Raw genomic sequence first — 19,665 nt, forward strand, 5'->3', positions numbered from 1 at the left:
AGGAATTCTAAAAAAACAATGAAATCTAATGAAAACAAAAAGCCAAACAAAAGCAAACAGACACACCCAAAAAAAAGGATACTAGATGAGGCTAACATCTGAAACTAGGATTGCTGACTACAAAATAATAAATCTTTTGAGAGTTAATAATTACTAGGTGATACCTGTCATTATTAAACTTGCAAATTTTCCCAGCTTAAAAAGTACTCTAATTTAAAAATATACACTGATATTACTCAAAAATTATTAGCTCTATTTTTTTTAATTTAAAGTAATGATATTAAATGCATGAATTTTAATATAAACCAAATACTTCTATAGTATAATCTTCAACTTAAAAGAATGATAGAATAAATAAAAAACACATTTTTTTCAGCAGTAATCATTTTCCTTTACTATTATTTTCTAAAATTAGCCTGGTATATAATGAATCTTTCTAGATTTTTAAGTTAGGCAATAAAATTCTGAAGACAATATTGTAAGTTAACAGAGCCAAAGATAAATTTATTAATCTACTTGGTTAAAAAAAAAAAAGAATTTTAAAGAAACATACCTATTTTTTTAATGACCTCTCCTTTGTCTTCTGTCTCCGCAACATGCAACGAGGCTGACTTTTCCTCCAATTGTGGAATGAAATTATTAAAATAGTTTATTGTATTCAGAAGTGCTTCTGTATGCAAATGAATATCCAAAGAGGAAAAATTCACCTAAAGAACAAAGTTGGTTTTAGTACTATGTCAATATTTATTTGACTGCTCTGTTTTAAGGCACTAGGCTTTGTGGTACAAAGGATCCAATTTATAATATTCCATTTTTATCCTCAAGGATCTTAGAGTTCTAGCTATAAAATAAATTTCATAATATATTATTCACTTAGAAATACTGTACCTAATTAAAAAATTATTATTCACTTATACCTTAATCAGTTGTTCAACATTATTATAGGAACTTCTCAAGTTGGGTACATTCTTTTCAGCCTACCCAAAGAGAATAAAAAAAAATCTGTTAGAAATCTTTAAAAAACATATGTAAATACAGGTATATAATGGTCCTAATAGACATGTATAAAAAACTTCCAGCTATTTATATGTATAATTACCTAAATGAACAACTGCTTCCACAGAGCAAAAGAAATTTGGCAGATGGCAAGTATTAAGTTATCAAGAGTAAAAAATCAAATATTATCAAGTATGGAGAACAATCATTGTCATCAACAACTATGTAAGGTCCTTCCTAATTCTTCTTGTATGTGAAAACAAAATTTGTGACAGAATTGTCCACTAAATATCTAAATATTCTGTGTTAATTACTCTTTCAGCATTATCTTACTATGAAGTAATTATTAAAATAATGTGGCACATAAAAATAGGTCAATGAAAACATGGACTAAATCATAAGTATACCACAGTATATATAAAAACACACATGATAAAATGGATATCCTAAGTCAATAGAAAAGAGATGACACCAGGAGTCACTGACACCAGGAAAATTAGGTAATTTCAGACAAACTGTAGGAAATATATGATGTGAGATGAAATGAAAGCTTCATCTCACATCATATATCACAATAAATAGAATCAAGATTAAAGAGTTTCTTTCTTTTTGATACCCTGATGGGGGAAAAAACTGCAGGCTATTTCTACTTAGATGAAGACTTCTCATGTGCTATATGAAATGTTCTATTTAATAGAGCACAAAACAAAAAACTCAAAGTTTTAAGCATTATAGGGATTCCAATAGAATCATGATTAAACTAAGTATCACTAAACTTACAAAATTTGATTTAACATTTCAGCTGCACATTTACCACAGCAGACAGATATAAATGGTACTGCTTACCTTCACATACTCCAGTGTTAACAGATCTTCCATTGTGTTATCTAGTGTTGTAATCAAATAAACTGGCTTTTCGTTTACATCTAAAAATAATTTTTAAAATTATTCTTTCATAGTAAAACTAAGTGAGAATAAATGCAAGCAATGCTATTAAACATAAAATTGGAAAAGAAGAATTTCCTATATCAGTTCAGAGCTTTGGATTCTATCTTACCCAGGTCAGGTCTATTGTCCTTTATTTTAAACTCTAAAAATGTAATTCTCCTCACAATTTCTTTCCCTTCTCTTATGCAAAATGCTAAAAATTCTATCCTGCCAAACCTAGTTAGAAAGTAAGGTTAAAAAAAAAAAGTAGCAATAAGTTAAAAAAGCATAATGGCTAATATGAACAATGAAAAGATATGAAGAGAATTCTGGTCCTAAGCTACTGAAATAGCTTCAAAAAGAAATTTATCAGACTCCCAGAAAATCTAATTGTTGAGAAGAAATCAAATAGGGTGTTATGAGAAAATAAGTTTTCCTATATATTAATATAGATTAAAATAAACACTATACCATATAATCAGATATTACTAGTTGTATTATTGCTTCTATTCAAAATCTATTAAGTGGGAACCTGCTAGAAAAGAGTATTATATATAAAGCCCATAAAATTATCATCACCAAATTACTTATGCTGTAAGAAATTAACATCTAGATTCTGGAAGGAAGGATTAAAACAATCATACTACTCTTGAGGAAAAAATGCAACATATTCCACAGAATCCTCCAAATTTAAATAGATTAAACTGGCAAACCTTTAGCTAGATTCACCAAGAAGAAAAGAGAGAACTCAAATAAATAAAATAAGAGAGACATTATAAGAGACAGCTCATAAATACAAAGGATCATGAGACTTCGTATTCATGAAAAATTATACACCACCAAACTGGACACATAGAAGAAATGGATAAATTCCCAGAAATATACAATCTTCCAAATCTAAATCATCAAGAAACAGAAAATAGCCCGACTGGTGTTGCTCAGTGGTTGAACGGCAACCTATGAACAGGAGGTCATGGTTTGATTCCTGGTCAGGGCACATGCCTGGGTTGTGGGTTTGATCCACAGTAGGGGGCGTGCAGGAGACAACTGATCAATGATTTTCATCATTGCTGTTTCTATCTCTCTCTCCCTTCCCCTCTTAAATCAATAAAAATATATTTTAAAAAAGAAACATAAAATAGTAAACCAATTACTAATAAGGAGATTCAATCAACAGTCAAAAACCTCCCAACAAACAAAAGCCCAGGACAGACTACTTCACTGGTGAATTCTACCACACAACAGAGAAGAATTTAGCACCATATACTTATCAAACTGAAAAAAGCTGAAGTGGGGGGAAAAACTTTCAACTCATTTTAAGAGGCCAGCATTCCCCTGATATCAAAACCACACAAGGATGCCACAAGAAATAACAATTATAAGCAGTATCCCTGATGAACATCGATGCAAAAATTTTTCACTAAAATATTAGCAAAGTGAATTCAACAACACATTAAGATTATACACCATGATCAAGTAGGATTCATTCTAAAGATGTAAAGATGATTCATTATCCACAAATCAATCAATGTGATCTACCACATTAACAAAATAAAGGATAAAAAGCATATGAACATCTCAACAGAAGCAGAAAAGGCCTATGACAAAATTCAACATCCATTTATGGCGAACTCTCAACAAAGTTAGTACAGAGAAAGCATCCCTCAACATAATAAATGCTATATATGACATGACCCCAGTTAACATCATACATACTAAAAGCTTTTCCTCTAAGATGAGGAACAAGACAAGGATGCCCACTCTCACCACTTTTATTGAACATGGTATCAGAAGTCCTTGCCAGACTATTTGGTAAAGAAAAGGAAATAAAAGGCATCAACATTAGAAATAGTTTGTCTTGATGATCATCAATCATTCAGAATTGTCTTTAAGGGGAAAACCCAAAATTATAAGGAGGAAATATGAATAATACCCTCCTAAATGCCTAACATAGGAAATGGAAATATTTTCTACGGTATCATTTAATTTATAAATTATGATTATGGGACATAAAATGTTAGTGGTAGGTAAAATAATGCCATGCTCCCCTCTCCAAGGATGTCTGTGCTCTAATTGCCCAAAACCTAAAAATATCTCAAATGACAAAATGGACTTTGCAAAGGTAAAGTTAAGGAGAAATTATCCTGAATGGTCCATGTATGCCCAATCTAATCACCTTTGTTTTTAAGAATGGAATCAAAAGCCAAAAGAAGTTAGAGAGATGACAGCATAAGAAGGATCTAATACCCTTTCTTGTTCTGAGATATAGGGGATTATGTGCAAGAACCCAGAGATTCCACTGGGAGTTAAGGACAGCCTTTACCCAACAGTCAGGAGGGAAATAGACTTAAACCACATGAACTGAATTCTGTCAAAGCCTGAGTGAGAAAGGAAATGAAACTTCCCTAGAGCAGGGGTGGGGAATATCCAGCTAGAAGAACATATAAGGCCCTGCCAAGGCATTAGGGGTGAGTTAAATGTTTGACCAAATATAGCAGGTTAATTTTTAAGTTGATAATTTTGTATGGCCCACAAATCCTATATAATAAAAACTTAGTATGCAAACTGTCCCCTCAACCAGGAGTTCTTCTGGGAATTTGACCAGGGGGCGGGGCAGCCAGGAGAAGAAAGAAAGTACCTCGGCCAGCTCCCACCAGCCACTAGGGACTCTACCAGTGCACGAATTTCATGCACTGGGCCTCTAGTGATGTTATAAATATCCAAATGGCCCTTTGCAGATAAAGGGTTCCCTACCCCTGCCCTAGAGGCTCCAAAAAAGGAATTACTTTTGACACCTTGATTTAAGCTTGTTGAGACTTATGTCGGGCTTCTGATCTAAAGATACTTAAGATAATAAATTTGTATTGTTTTACGACACTGAGTTTGTGGTAATATGTTATAGTATCAACTAGGCATCCAGTGCACAGGGATCGGGCATAAGCCGGCACTCAGACTCCCTCTCACAGTCCAGGACTCTCGCAGTCTGGGACCCCCCTCGCTCCTTACTGCCCGCCTGTAGCAGAGGTGAGAGAGGCTCCCACCACCACCACTGCACTTGCCAGCTGTGAGCCCGGCTTCTGGCTGAGCGGCGCTCCCACATGGAGTGCCGCTCAGCCAGAAGCCAGGCTTGCTGCTCCTTAGCGCTGCTGTGGAGGCGGGAGAGGCTCCTGTCACCACCGTTGTGCTCGTCGTGAGTCCGGCTTCTGGCTGAGCGGCGCTCCCCCTGCAGAAGCTCACTGACCACTAGGGATCAGTTCCTGCGTTGAGTGTCTGCCCCTTGGTGGTCAGTGCGCATCATAGTGACCAGTCATTCTGCTGTTCAGTCGATTTGCATATTAGTGTTTTATTATATAGGATAGGAAACAAATTCAGTGTTGAAGGCTTAAGTTAAATAGATTTAAAATTTAACCATGACTGCCCTAACTGGTTTGGCTCAGTGGACAGAGCGTCAGCCTGTGGACTAAAGGGTCCAAGGTTTGATTCCGGTCAAGGGCATGTACCTCGGATGTGGGCACATCCCCAGTAGGGGGTGTGCAGAAGGCAGCTGATCGATGTTTCTCTCTCATGGATGTTTCTAACTATCCCTCTCCCTTCCTCTCTGTAAAAGGTCAATAAAATATATATTTTAAATAAATAAATAAAATTTAACCATGACTATTTTATTGTCCATGATAATAAAAAATTATCTTCATTTTCTATCTGGTCTACCTAGATTCCCAAGTGTAAGATATAAGATATATATATACTAGTAGTGTGGTGCACGAAATTCGTGCACATTAAAAAGTATTTACTTAGCAGAAATATTTTAATATTGCTATTTGCCCTTTCTCTATAATAGAAGTGTGAGAGATGAAAGGAAATTAGTAAAATGTATATGAAAATAATATATAAATTTATTAATAAACAGTAACAAAAGGATATAACAGCAACAGAGGCATGATATAAAAACGATAAAAATATGATATGAAAACAAAAACATGATATAAAAACAACAGTGATACAAACAATGACTGATAAAGTGATTCAACTTATTCTAATATCTCCTTGTACACCACATTAAGAGTGAAAACACTTTCAGAGTGCTTGACTAATTTCCCTGTGATGAAGTATTTAGAACTTTAACTGTAACGTCACATGCTCTTCAAACTCGAGAGAAAGCAACATATAACTGACCATGTGCAAAAACAGGCTCAGATAGGAATATTCCTACTCTGTCTAGTTTGTCCTTGTGATTTATTAATAATCATCGCAAATGCTGGCATCACGGGAAACTGCCGTCGAATTAATTTAAATGGGAGACTAGTGTGAGATGGGGACAAATCAATTCTTGGAATCAGAACAACCTCTCCCCTGCAGATCCTGTTAATTACTTCAGCTTCGATAATGTTAGGTCATAATCTTTTGATAATAAATCTGGTACCATTACAAAGACCCCATTTACTATTGAGATTTCTCAATAGCATGATGATTGCACCACTTTCAATTTGAACTTATGACACAGCATTCCCGAAGGAGTAATACTATTTAGAAATTCGATGGCAAAATTTTCCTTTTCAGCATCATCTGTTGAATCAATGGAATCATCACTCAAATATGTGTGAAAATCTCCATTGAGTATATCCAAAATGTCTTCATTTAATTTTTGAACGTGCTCATTTTTTGACAGAGAATTGCATGTTTAGATATATTTTTAATATTATCTATAGATATACTATTTCCAAAGGTAGCTTCAATAATAAATCCATTACAAATCATTTCACAGGGGATTTCAATAATATCCATTCCTAAATGAAAACTGCTATCAACTTTGCCATCTCCAAGTTTTACTAACTATTCACTATAAGAAAAGCCCTTTGGCCGAAACCGGTTTGGCTCAGTGGATAGAGCGTCGGCCTGCGGACTGAGGGGTCCCAGGTTCGATTCCGGTCGAGGGCATGTGCCTGGGCTGCAGGCACATCCCCAGTGGGAGATGTGCGGGAGGCGGCTGATCGATGTTTCTCTCCCATCGATGTTTCTAACTCTCTATCTCTCTCCCTTCTTCTCTGTAAAAAATCAATAAAATATATTTAAAAAAAAAAAAAGAAAGAAAGAAAAGCCCTTTGATCTCATATTTGTTGTAAGAGACAACTTTCTGAAACATCCCCAAACATTACAGTACTTTAAACTCGTTTGTACTATGGCCAATCCCATAGCATGTGGTACAATACTGAGACATTGTCGAAAATCCCCTCCAAGAACTTTCCCACCAAATACAACATTCAAATTCATAACTTCTCTTAGTAATCTGTCTATGGCATTCATAGCATGACTGGATGCCATGATGCATTCATCAATAATGAGAAGTTGGGCCTTTTTAATAGTTTTAGCAACTTCACTGTTTGTATCAAGTCTAGAAATTGAAGTTTCATTTAATGGAATTGGTCATTTATATTGGGAATGAAAGGTTCTTCCACCGAGAAGTAAATTTGCAGCAATTCCTATAGATGCTGTGGGTAAAACAGTACCACCACAACCTCTAATATAATGTATTAAAACTTTATTGTGGGGAGCCGCTACAGTGTTTTGGACAGGTTGAAACCTTGGGCTGATGAAAGAGCACAGTCCTCTCATTGCCACATGCAAGGCCCAGCTTGGAGGGCAAGACCCTCCCAGCACAATTATAGCCAACAGCTATAGTTGTAAGGTTGAACTTATGGTCAAAACACATGGCCCCAAGTGCCTGAGTGATGTAGGCTTGATAGAGTTCAGGTGCATGTAGTTGAGTAGGATTGAAACCCAGGAGAATGTTGTAAACATCTTGGTCATGCCCTTACTTTGCCTCGTGGCATCTGCTATAAAATAAAGACATGGCTCTGGGCGTGGTCGCTGTCTCTCAGAGAAGCATGTCCCACCGAGATCCAGCTTTCATTCTCTTGTCTGTCTTTTCTAAGCCTTTCAGCCGCCCCCATTCAGGTTCACCCTTGGCCGTGCTGGTGCGGCACACTTTATAAAGATATGCCTCCACGCTCTGAGGGCGGGTTCCCTGCCTCAAACCCCGCCCTTACCAAAACAGCTCCAGGAAAAAGCTCGGGAGAGGGTACAGCCCTTTCCAAAACAACCCCTGCAGGACTGACTTCCTTCCAGTTGGTCGCACCTCAGGTCTTGATGTTACAACCAGGGTTTTTATATAAGTAGATATATACTAATTCATAATATAATATTTTTCTGAGAATGTTCTAGCAAATATATTTATTTAATGCCTAGAGTATTAAAAACTCTACAGTAGGTAGTCAAATAGTAAAATTACTTATTTTAAAACAGAGATTCTTACCCAAGTATTCTGGGCATTTTAAGCAGAATTCTTTCAAAAAGGCATTGGCTTTCAAATCAAATGTTCTAAGTTCTACTTCCGTGCCCAATCCTAAGACAACAATTTCTACCACAGGTAGTTCACAATCTTCAACAAGGTGATAAAATTGAATCGATACCTGGAGAAGAAAAAAGAAACGATCATTTTTTAAATCAAACAACTGCTTATGTAGATGATGGTTACATATGGATTTATGAGGTATACATATGACATAAATATGTATTTAAAATTTAGGAAAGATTTTATAAGCACACAAACATACAATATACACACAAAAAAAAAAGAAAAGAAGGACAACAGAATAACATCTGGATTCAGCTTAAATAGAATGAAAGCAACAGTGCCTATTAGTAATAACACTATATAAATAAGTTGTGAATAGAAATAAGAACCAAATATCAATTTTATAATGGTACATACCTCTGGCACTTCAAATCTTATTTTATACTGAATCATATTTTTTGAACAATCCAGCTCTGGAATCTTATTTTGTTGACAACTTTTAACGCTAGCTGTTGACTGAAAATATTCTTCCACGGGACTACATGGTGCATCATAAAATTCCTCCTCTGACTCTAAATATCAGAGAACATTAAGTCAATAACCAATGATTTACTTAATAACACATTTATAATTTTTCTAAAGTAAATATGAACACTAACACACTAGGGTCTTTTTTTTATTAATATAAAGATAAAAAAAGAAATCTTAAAAATACAGAGATTATATCTGAACAAATAACACTCTTGATGACAAGAAAGTATTGAAAATTATAAAATGCAATGTTTACCTTAATGAACATCACCTTTTAAAATCATTGGTCTATCTAAAACTGGTTAAATTTTATAGCAAATGACAATGTGAATAATTACCACATTATGAATATGCAGAGGAACACACTAACATGCTCATTCTACCTAGAGATCAAAAAAGGACTTAGTTACAAACTCTGCAATATTAAAAGCAGAAGGCAGGTCTGGAAGTTTGAATGAATAAACTGAGATGGAATACTATGTCATACACACACACACACACACACACACACACACACACACATACACTAGAGGCCCAGTACACAACATTCGTGCACGGAGAGGTGGGGGGGTGTCCCTCAGCACAGCCTGCATCGTCTCACAATCCAGGAACCCTCAGGGGATGTCCACCTGCCAGCTTAAGACAGCAGGCAGACATCCCCCAAGGGGTCCTTAGCTCTACTGAGGAGGCGGGAGAAGCTCCCGCCACTGTGCTGGCCAGCCATGAGCCAGGCTCAAGGCTTCTGGCTAAGCAGTGCTTCTCCTGTGGGAGCACACTGACCACCAGGGGGCAGCTTCTGTGTTGAGCGTCTGCCCCCTGGTGGTCAGTGCACATCACAGCAACCGGTCGTTCTGCCATTCAGTCGATTTGGATAGTAGGGTTTTACTATATAGGACTAGAGGCCCGGTGCACAAAAATTTGTGCATGGGGGGAGAGGGAGGGGAGAGGTCCCTCAGCCCGGCCTGTGCCCTCTCGCAGTCTGGAAGCCCTCAGGGGAGGTCCACTTGCTGGCTTAGGCCCGCTCCCCAGGGGGATCGGGCCTAAGCTGGCAGTCAGACATCCCTCTGGCAGCCCGGGAGCCCTCGGGGAATGTCCACTTGCTAGCGGGGAGCAGGCCTAAGCTGCAGTTGTACATCGTTATTGCTGCTGAGGAGGCAGAAGAGGCTCCCGCAACCACCGCTGTCCTGGCAGCCTTCAGCCTGGCTTGTGGCTGAGCAGAGCTCCCCCTGTGGGAGCACACTGACCACCAGGGGGAAACTCCTGCATTGAGCGTCTGCCCCCTGGTGGTCAGTGTGTGTCATAGTAACCAGTCATTCCCAGTTGTTCTGCAGTTAGGGTCAATTTGCATATTACCCTTTTATTATATAGGATAGAGGCCTGGTGCATGGGTGGGGGCTGGCTGGTTTGCCCTGAAGAGTGTTCCGGATCAGGGTGGGGGTCCCACTGGGGTGCCTGGCCAGCCTAAGGGGCTGAGGGCTGTTTTCAGGCTGGCCACACCCAGGCTGGCCAAGCCCCTTAGCAGGGACCCTCATCTCATGGGGTGTGGCCAGCCTGGGTGAGGGGCTGATGGCTGTTTTCAGGCTGGCCAAGCTCCCTGGCGACCCAAGCTCCCAGCCTCTTTTTTTTTTTTTTTTCTTTTCTGGGATTTATTTATCTTCTATAATTGAAACTTTGTAGCCTTGAGCAGAACCCAGGTCCAGCCAGGGCAGGCGGGAAGCTTGGCTTCCTCCATTGCCCGGGGCAACCCAAGCCTCCTGCTTGCTCCAGTTCTGTGGCCACTGCCATCTTAGTTGGGTTAATTTGCATACTCCCCCCTGATTGGCTAGTGGGCATGGCTTTTGCATATGGCTTGAGTGAAGCAGAGGAATGTTAATTTGCATGTTTCTCTTTTATTATATAGGATATAACACACACACACATACATATATATATATGATTATAAATTTTTAGAATTTTTTATTGAAAAAGAACTCAAAAACTAGTAAAACCATTAAAAGAAAGTTTAAAGGAAGCTAAAACCAGCTAAAGTATATCCCTAATAACCTAAGACTGAATTTAGAGTAGATAATCTCACAAACATCCCCTCCCCTCCTCACCCCTCTCTACCCTTCCCTCCTTGTCACCGCACACAAAGGAAAACATGCTCTAGAAACCTGAGAATCAACATAGCAATTTGTTATTTAACACTTAGCAATTTTAAAAGTCTTAAAAACTGAAAAATACATTTATTTTTATTTCCAATGTAGCCAAGAAAAAGCAGTTTTTTGATGTCAAAATATTTAGCAGTTTTCATGTTTAAGTATATATTAAGACTTGATTTTATTCCTTTAATAAAAAAGGAAAATATAAAATCTAAAAACTTACAATAACAAAATACTCACATAATTAAGTAACACATTATGAATTAGACATCTAAAAAGTTTCATGGGATCTCTTAGCTCACAGCAGAATTAAGATAATTTAATTACTAGTGGTCCTTGCAATTGAGGTCAACTTTTATGTACCAAAATTCCCACTGGAAGAGTAACTTTAAGGAACATCCAAATTATACTGTTTTAAAGAAATTTTAGTAAAATTTCTGGAAAACATACAAATGTCTGCTATTGCAGACATTTTATATGGTTTTAAAATAAAAATTATTCCTGTAAAGATATTTATAATAAGGAGAATTTCCTAAAGCGGTTTTCATTTTACCATATTCAACACCTGCAAGTTCCAAGAGAGGAATCACTTTCTGTGAAATCTGTGGTGCTCCCAAAGAAGTGGACCTTTGCATCTGAAAGAAAAGGAATTCACTGTTTATTAGCACAAAGATTTTTTATTCAGAGTTCTAAGACAATTGTGATGCCCCCCCCAAAAGAAACTGAGAAATCCAGTCTGAATTAGACAATTAAATTATAAAATGTATATTTAAAGAAGTGTTTTTACAATATCAGAGCTAAATATAAACTGCAGAACTATTTTAATTTTTTTTGTTGAGAGGCATTGAGTAGAAAGAGATCTTAGATATATCTAAACTTAACATCTTACAAAATAAGGAAGCCACCTTCATGACATCCATGAGAAACAAACAAAAATCTCAATATTTAAAGCCTCACTAGTTGAGGAGTTGCAGTTGTAACTTTTAAAATATATTTCAGTAAATATCTTTACTGTTCTCTGAAATATAGCATACAAAAACATGTAATACAGTTTAAAAATCATAATAAAAGACACTCCTGAATCTTCCTACCCAGGCCAAGAAACAAAACAATACCATACCTCACCTAGGAGCACTTGATGTGCTCCTCCCTTGATCACATTCCCTACCACTTGCTTTTATTTAGCTTATGTGTTTTTTAACCTATGAATGATTTTCTAAATATTGCATTTTACCTCTGCATCTTTCTATACTGCAGAAGAAGAAAATATTGCACATATTTTCCTGTGCATTACTCTACAAAATAATCTCTAATTTTATCTATATTGAATTTCTCATTCTTATTGCTATACTATATCCCATTGATGAATACACCATTAATTCTTTGTCCAGATTACACTACCATCAGCAGCAGATTAAAATTTATATGGCTCCATAACCTCACAAATGCTTAACATTTTCAAACATTTTAAATACTGCCAATGTCACTGCCAATTTCATCCTAGTTTTAATGACAATTTCACAATAGTTACACATCATAATATAGGTCATGGGTTATTTGTGTTTGTCCTTCTCTGAATCCTTTTCATTTTGGGAAAACATTTTTATTAAAATGTAAACTACTACATAGGAGTACGTAACTCTAAGTATAAAATTCAATAAATTTTCAAGTAAACACACTCATGCACCCAAAATCCAGATCCAGAACATTACCAGCAACTCAGAAGCTCCCTCATGCTCTCCAGAATCATTACACATACTTCCAAAAGGTAATAACTATGATGCCCTAATTTTAATTTTTAATGTACTAAAATTTTTGACAACTAAAGTCATAAAAGAATTGTTTTATTTTGCATTTTCCTGATGAGTAACAAAGGCACACCTAGTCATGTGTCTGTCTGCTCATTTCTTATTTGGCTGTTGGCTTCCTTATACATGTTGGATAAGTCTTTTAAGTTATGTGTTGCAAACATTTTTTCCCAATTGATCAGTTTGCCTTTTTCATCTTTAAGTGTCTTTCAAAAATCAGAAAATTTTAATTTCATGAACTGTAATTTTTTTCTTCTTCCATATTTGCATTTTTTAAAACCCAAGATATCTTTACTTACCACAAGGACTCAAAGATTTTTCTCTTACATTTTTTTGTTAGAGAAACTTTATACCCTTAGCCATTTACATTTAAGTCTATGTTCTATTTTAAGTTAAATTTCATTTACCATTTAAGGGTAAATGTTGACCCTCCCCTCCCCCCACACACACACAATATAGTTATTTCAGAACCATTTGTTGTAAGGACTATTCTTCCCCCTATTTAACTGGACATAACTTTGTAAGAAAACAAATATATATTAACCATATATTACTCTGTGATTTTATTTCTGGACTCTATTTTACCTTATTTACTTATATGTCTACTACAGGCCCGGTGCACGAAATTCCTGCATGGGTGGGGTCCCTAGGCCTGACTGGCATTCAGGGCCATTCAAGTTCCCTGCCTCCCCACCTCCTCCTTCCCTCACTGCCCACACACCACCAGTGCGCGGCTCCCTGACTCCCCCCTCCTCCTTCCCTCACCATCCGCATCTGCCACCACCCACTCCCGGTTTCCCATCCCAGCCTGGGGCCCGGCCCTGATAGGGTGATCAGGACCTGCCAGCCAAGGGGAGGGACTGGGAGATTGGCCGGCTGGCCTTGATCAGGTGATTACGGCCTGCTGGCCAGGGTACAGACCAGGAGGTTAACCTCCAGGCCCCATCAGCTATTGGGGCCTGTGGGCTGGGGGGCAGCTCCTGCGTTGAGAGTCTGCCTGCTGGTGGTAAGTGCGCATCACAGCGACTGGTTGTTCCAGTCATTCCGTCCTAATGGTCACCTAGGCTTTTATATATATAGATAGGTAGATAGATAGACTCTTATGCCACTACAGCACTTTCTTGAATAAAGTAGCTATAAAATAAACCTTAACATCAAGTATTAGATATTCTCCAACATTATTTTTATTCAAAATTGTTTTGGCTAATATGCATCTTTTGCATTACCATATGTACTTTATAGATGCTTGTTAGTTTCCAGGAGAAAAGTCTTTTGGTATTTTCATTATAAGAAACCTATGGAGTTTGGTGAAAATTGTCATGTTAATTAAGTCAATCTTCCAACCTTGCTTGATTATGTATATCATTCCATCTATTTAGGTCTTATTTTTTTTTTCAGAAATGTTTTATAGTTGTAAGTATATAGGATTTGTAGTTTGTTAATTTTTTCCTATGTATTTTAACTTCTTTTAATGCTATTATAAGTGGAAATTTTTCTTATTTTCATTTTTAGAAACTAATTATTTGCATTGATAATGTATGCTGAAACCTGCTTACTTTTCTAGCAGTATTCTTCCACATTCCTTAGAACTTTGTGCATAAAAGATCATGTAATCTGCAAATAAAGATAGTTTTTATTTTCTGTTTCCATCCTGTCTTTATTCTTCTTGACTACTGCAGAGGCTAAAACCTTCAGTATATAAGTCTAAATAGAAGTGGTGAGAAAAGATATTCTTGATCTTATGAAAAGATGATATGGAAAGCATTTAGTGTTTTTCAAATTAAGAATGATATCAGCTATAGGTTTTTATCCAAGATGTTCTTTACCAGGTAGTGGATGCTACTTTTCCCCCTCAGTTTGTTAACAGTCTTTAGCATGAATGATTGTTGGATTCTGTCAATACTTTTTCTCCTTCTACTGAGATGATCAGATATTTTTTCTCCTTTACTCTATGAATGTGGTTAATAACACAGACTGGTGAACCATATTTGCTTTCTTAGAATAAATGTGTTTGGTTATAGTATGATATACTTTTTACATATCAAAATATTTGGTTGTTCTATTTGTTAAGGATTTTTACATCTGTGTTAATGAACACATTAGTCTATAGTTTTCTTTTCTCATAATTCCTTTGTCAGGTTACAATAGAATAATGCATGCAAAGAAATAAGAAAGTATCACCCATGCACAGTAAAAAAAAAAAAAAAAAAAAAATTTAAAAAATTTAAAAAAGGCAGAAAACAGTGTAAGAGAAATTACAGGTATTGGACTTAACTGCAAAAACTTTAAACTGTCTTAAATACTCTCAGCTAGAAAGAACTGTGAAGAACTAAAGAAAAAGAAAATAGTGAGGTCACAATAAGTAGAAAATATTAATAAGAAGATAGGAATTATAAAAAGAAATGAAACAAAAATTCTAGATGTGAAAAGTACAATAACTAAAAAAATGCATTAGAGAATTTCAATAAGATATTTGAGCTAGCAGAAGAAAGAATCAGAAAATTAAGATAGGTCTATCAAAATTGACAAGAAGGAATAAAGAAAAGTGAACAAAGCCTATGAGACCTGTGGGACACCATGGAGTAAATATATGCAATATGAAAATCCCAGCAGAACAGAAATGGGACAGAAGAAAAGTCTTCAAAAATAATAGTCAAAAAATAACAGCCAAATGTGATAAAATACATGAATCTAAAAAAATACAAGTTTACTAAAATCAAAGTAACATACACTCAAATAGACCCATACCAAAACATAATCAGTTAAATGACACTCAAAGAGAGAAGAAGCCAGTCTCCTTATACTAGGTATCGTTAAATTAACAGATTTCTTGTCAGAAACCATGAAGGACAAAAAGTAATAGAATGACAATTAAAGGACTTTTTGACCACATGTTACGCAAAGGTTTCAGATGAGATAAAAAGCTTTGTCCATTAAAAAAAAAAAAAAAAATTTATATATATATATATAGTATAAATTAAGTTTCATCAAATTTAAAACCTCTGCTCTTAAAAAATAAATAAGCTCAGCAACAGACTATGAAAAAATATAGCAACACACTAAAGTGTTTAGTGTAATGGTACAACATATCAGTAACTTACTCTCAAATGGTTTGAGAAAAAACTTCTTTACACTATTTTTACAAGATTTCTATAAGTTTGAAATTATTTTAAAAGTAAAATGTTAAATCTAAAAAAATCAGAATGTTAAAAAGAGAAAAAGGCAAATAGATATTTTCTTTTTGAAATTCATTTGTAAGGAGAGGTAAGGCATCCTATCTAATAATAGACAAATAGGGTAATTAACCGTACCTCTGCTACGCTTCCCATTGGCTAATCAGCGAGGTATGCAAATTAACTGCCAACCATGATGGCGGCCGGCAGCCACGCAGCTGAAGCGAACATGAGGTTTGTTTGCTCCAGCGAAGGAGGAAGCCAAGGTTCCCCGCCTGCCGCGGCCCGGCTATGAGCTCCGGAAGCAACAATGTTTCAATTATAGAAGCTAAACAAACCCCAGATACCTGCTTTCAGCCGGCCATGGCCTCAGAGCTTAGAGCGCCAGTGATGGCAAAAGAGTTTCAATTATAGAAGCTAAACAAACCCAGATACCTGCTTTCAGCCAGCCAGGCCTCAGAGCTGGAGCCGGGCCTCAGAGCTGGAGCCGGCTCTCAGCTCCAGTGACAGATATAGAAGGTAAATAAATCCCAGAATAAAAAGAAAAAGAAAAAAAGGAGAGGCTGGGAGCTTCAGTGGCCCGCCAGCCTAAAAACGGCCCTCAGCCCCTCATCCAGACTGGCCAGGCACCCCAGTGGGGACCCCCACCCTGAAGGAGATGTGACCAGCTGCAAACAGCCATCAGCCTCTCACCCAGGCTGACCAGGCACCCAAGTGGGACCCCCACCCTGATCCGGGACACCCTTCAGGGCAAACCAGCCGGCCCCCACCCGTGCACCAGGCCACTATCCTATATAGTAAAAGGGTAATATATAAACTGACCCTAACAGCAGAAAGACTGGGAATTACTGGTCACTATGACACACACTGACCACCAGGGGGCAGACGCTCAATGCAGGTGCTGCTGTCTGGTGGTCAGTGAGCTCCCACATGGAGGAGCTCTGCTCAGCCACAAGCCAGGCTGATGGCTGCCAGTACAGCGGTGGTGGTGGGAGCCTCTCCTGCCTCCTCAGCAGCACTAAGGATGTCTGACTGCAGCTTAGGTCTGCTCCCCGCTGGCAAGTGGACATACCCCGAGGGCTGCCGGGCTGCCAGAGGGGTGTCTGATTGCCATCTTAGGCCCAATCCCCTGGGGAGCAGGCCTTAGCCAGCAAGTGGTCATCCCCTGAGGGGTCCCAGACTGCGAGAGGGCACTGGCCAGGCTGAGGGACACCTCCTCCCCCCGAGTGCACAAATTTTTGTGCACTGGGCCTCTAGTATAATATAAAACCCAGAAATCATGAAGGAAAAATCTAGTAACTTTGACTACATAAAATATAAAAAATTCAGCATGGCAAAAATAAATGTATCAGATTTAAAAAAATAACACATTTTTTAACACATTTTTTAAAAAGTGCTAATTTCCTTAGCTAGAAAACCGTAACTCATCAAAAGACACAAACAGCTGTTTTCAAAATGAGAAATGCATATACCCAATACACTTATGAAAATAGGTTCCATATTATTTATAAAGAAATTTGAATCAAAACCACAAGATAACATTTTTTCATTTAATAGAATTTAACATTTTTTAATAGTCAAGATTAATGAGAATGGATAAGCATTTACTATTTACTATTGGTGGGACTATAAATTAGTAATCAAAGTAGAAAAGAAATTTGGCAAAGTTCATTAAATTATAAAATTTATAGTTTTTTACTCAACAATTCTACTTCTTGGAATTTATATAATAATTAAAAATATATCCAAATAAATGAATAAGGAAGTTCAAAACCATTTTTTTATAACTATGAACACTCATAACAATACGAATGCCCATCAAAACGGATTATGTTAGTTAAAGGATAGTATACTCACATAATTCAATACTACAGGCTGGGGAAAAGTAGGTTCATATGTAAAATACCAAAATAAACTCTGTGCTCACAACTGTAAATCTACTTTTGCCCCATCCTATATATCACCATAAAAAAGAATAAGGTAGATCTGTGCTAACAGGAAAATATCTTTAAGGTGTGTAACATAGATAATTATAATTAAAGAATACAGATTCAGAACAGTAAGTGTATTCCCACTTACATAAATTTTAAGAACACAATATATATACTTGTATGTGCACATACACACAGGTGCATATGTTTGTATGTGTGTGTACTAGCATATGCCATAAACATTTTAAGAAAACTAGAGATGCAATGGTTAATAGTGTTATCACTGAGGAGAAAAATTAGAGGCTGGAAAAGTGAAGATAGGTAGACATCACTTTTCTTTATGATATGCATTTTTTACTTCATCATTTGCTCTTTTAAAATGTAGTAATTTTTAACGGTCTATTCATAATGAACTGAGTTGTTTTTACCCTAAATTTCTGGGGTTGTTAAAATACTATTTGTGAATTCTTTTTAATTTTTGCTTTTGTTAATTTTGTAAATAACATTACCTGAAATGGCTTGACAGGGGCATGTACTTCAGTTGCAGGTGTGGGTTTTGGAATGCTTTCAATCAATTCCAAAATTCCTTGAAGCTTTTTATCTGAGATTCGCAAAGAAATCAGTGGTAACTTTCCAAAAATCTTGAATCTATTTCAAAAAGAGGGGAATCACTATAAAGCAATTTTCATTCTGATTTAAGTGAATTAATTAAAAGGATGAGACTGTTTCCCTTAAATTATCCAAAAATAATCAAATGTGATTTTACCACTAAAAATTATCCACCGTCCATGGACAAACTATCCCATAATCTCCACTAAAATTTACATTTGACCTATTGACCAGTCTCATTAGATAAAATAATCTCATTATTTTTCAGAAGCTTATTTTTTAATGTTATTATGTTTATTATCTCTTCATTATTTGCCAAGGACAGTTAACAATGACTATTTATCAAGTGTTAATTACATGATAGGCATTAAGGAAAGCACTTGATATGCATTATGCTAAATAGTCTCACAACCCAAGAGGGAGTCAATTTATTTCTGTTCCCTATTTCTTATAAAGTTCCCATATGTATATAGTTTCTATCAGGAAACTAAGGCTTTAACATGTTCAAATAACTTGTCTAAGAGATTATACATCTAAAACCAATTTTAAAAATCTGACCTGACTGAAAAGGAAAATTACATGATCATATAAATAGATCCATGTGACAAAATCCAACATATATTCATAATTAAAAAAAAAAAAAAAGAACTCTCAGTCAACTAGACTAAAGGACAACTTCCTCAACTGGAAAAATCATCAGTTAACATTATACTTAGTAGTGAAGAAACTCAATGTTTTCCAACTAAGATTAGGTATAAAGCAAAGATATTCTTCTCATCACTCGTTTTCAAGATGGTACGTAAAGACCTAGCCAATGCAATAAAGCAAGAAAAGGAAATAAAAGCCACATAGATTGGAAAAGAAAACATAAAACTATCTTTGTTCAATGATAAAATGTGGCCTATGTAGAAAACCCAAATAATAAAAGAAAAGCAAAATTAAATAAAACGAAATAAAAAACTAATAGCCATGGAACTAACAGCCATTATTGTAAGGTTGCAAGATACAAACTTAACACACAATAGTCAATCCCTTTCCTATAAACCAACAACAAAAAAGTGGAATTTGAAATTAAAAACACAATATTATTTATATTAGTGCCCCTAACAGAAATACTCAGGTATAAATCTAACAAGATATATACAAGATCTACAGAGAAAAACTGCAGAACTCTGAAGAATGAAATCAGAGAACTAC

The 19,665-nt window shown here is 36.2% G+C and overlaps 1 protein-coding gene across 11 annotated transcripts in view; it reads right to left on the reverse strand.

The window, feature by feature from the left end:
- Positions 1-19,665, reverse strand: part of VPS13A (vacuolar protein sorting 13 homolog A) — a 196,918-nt gene that overhangs the window by 106,424 nt on the left and 70,829 nt on the right. For all 11 annotated transcript variants that reach the window (XR_004971254.1, XR_004971255.1, XR_004971256.1 and 8 more), the window contains exons 23-29: positions 18,369-18,507; positions 11,501-11,582; positions 8,693-8,847; positions 8,234-8,390; positions 1,843-1,922; positions 918-977; positions 554-707 (exon numbers count right to left, since the gene is read on the reverse strand). Coding sequence is in view for 8 of the 11 variants with exons in the window: in XM_036330768.1 (XP_036186661.1) it covers positions 554-707; positions 918-977; positions 1,843-1,922; positions 8,234-8,390; positions 8,693-8,847; positions 11,501-11,582; positions 18,369-18,507 (827 nt within the window). In the remaining 3 variants the exon portion in view is untranslated. The remainder of the gene's footprint in view (positions 1-553; positions 708-917; positions 978-1,842; positions 1,923-8,233; positions 8,391-8,692; positions 8,848-11,500; positions 11,583-18,368; positions 18,508-19,665) is intronic.

This window comes from Myotis myotis, unplaced genomic scaffold (genome assembly GCF_014108235.1).
Source record: "Myotis myotis isolate mMyoMyo1 unplaced genomic scaffold, mMyoMyo1.p scaffold_m19_p_12, whole genome shotgun sequence".
Classification (NCBI taxonomy): Eukaryota; Metazoa; Chordata; class Mammalia; order Chiroptera; family Vespertilionidae; genus Myotis; species Myotis myotis.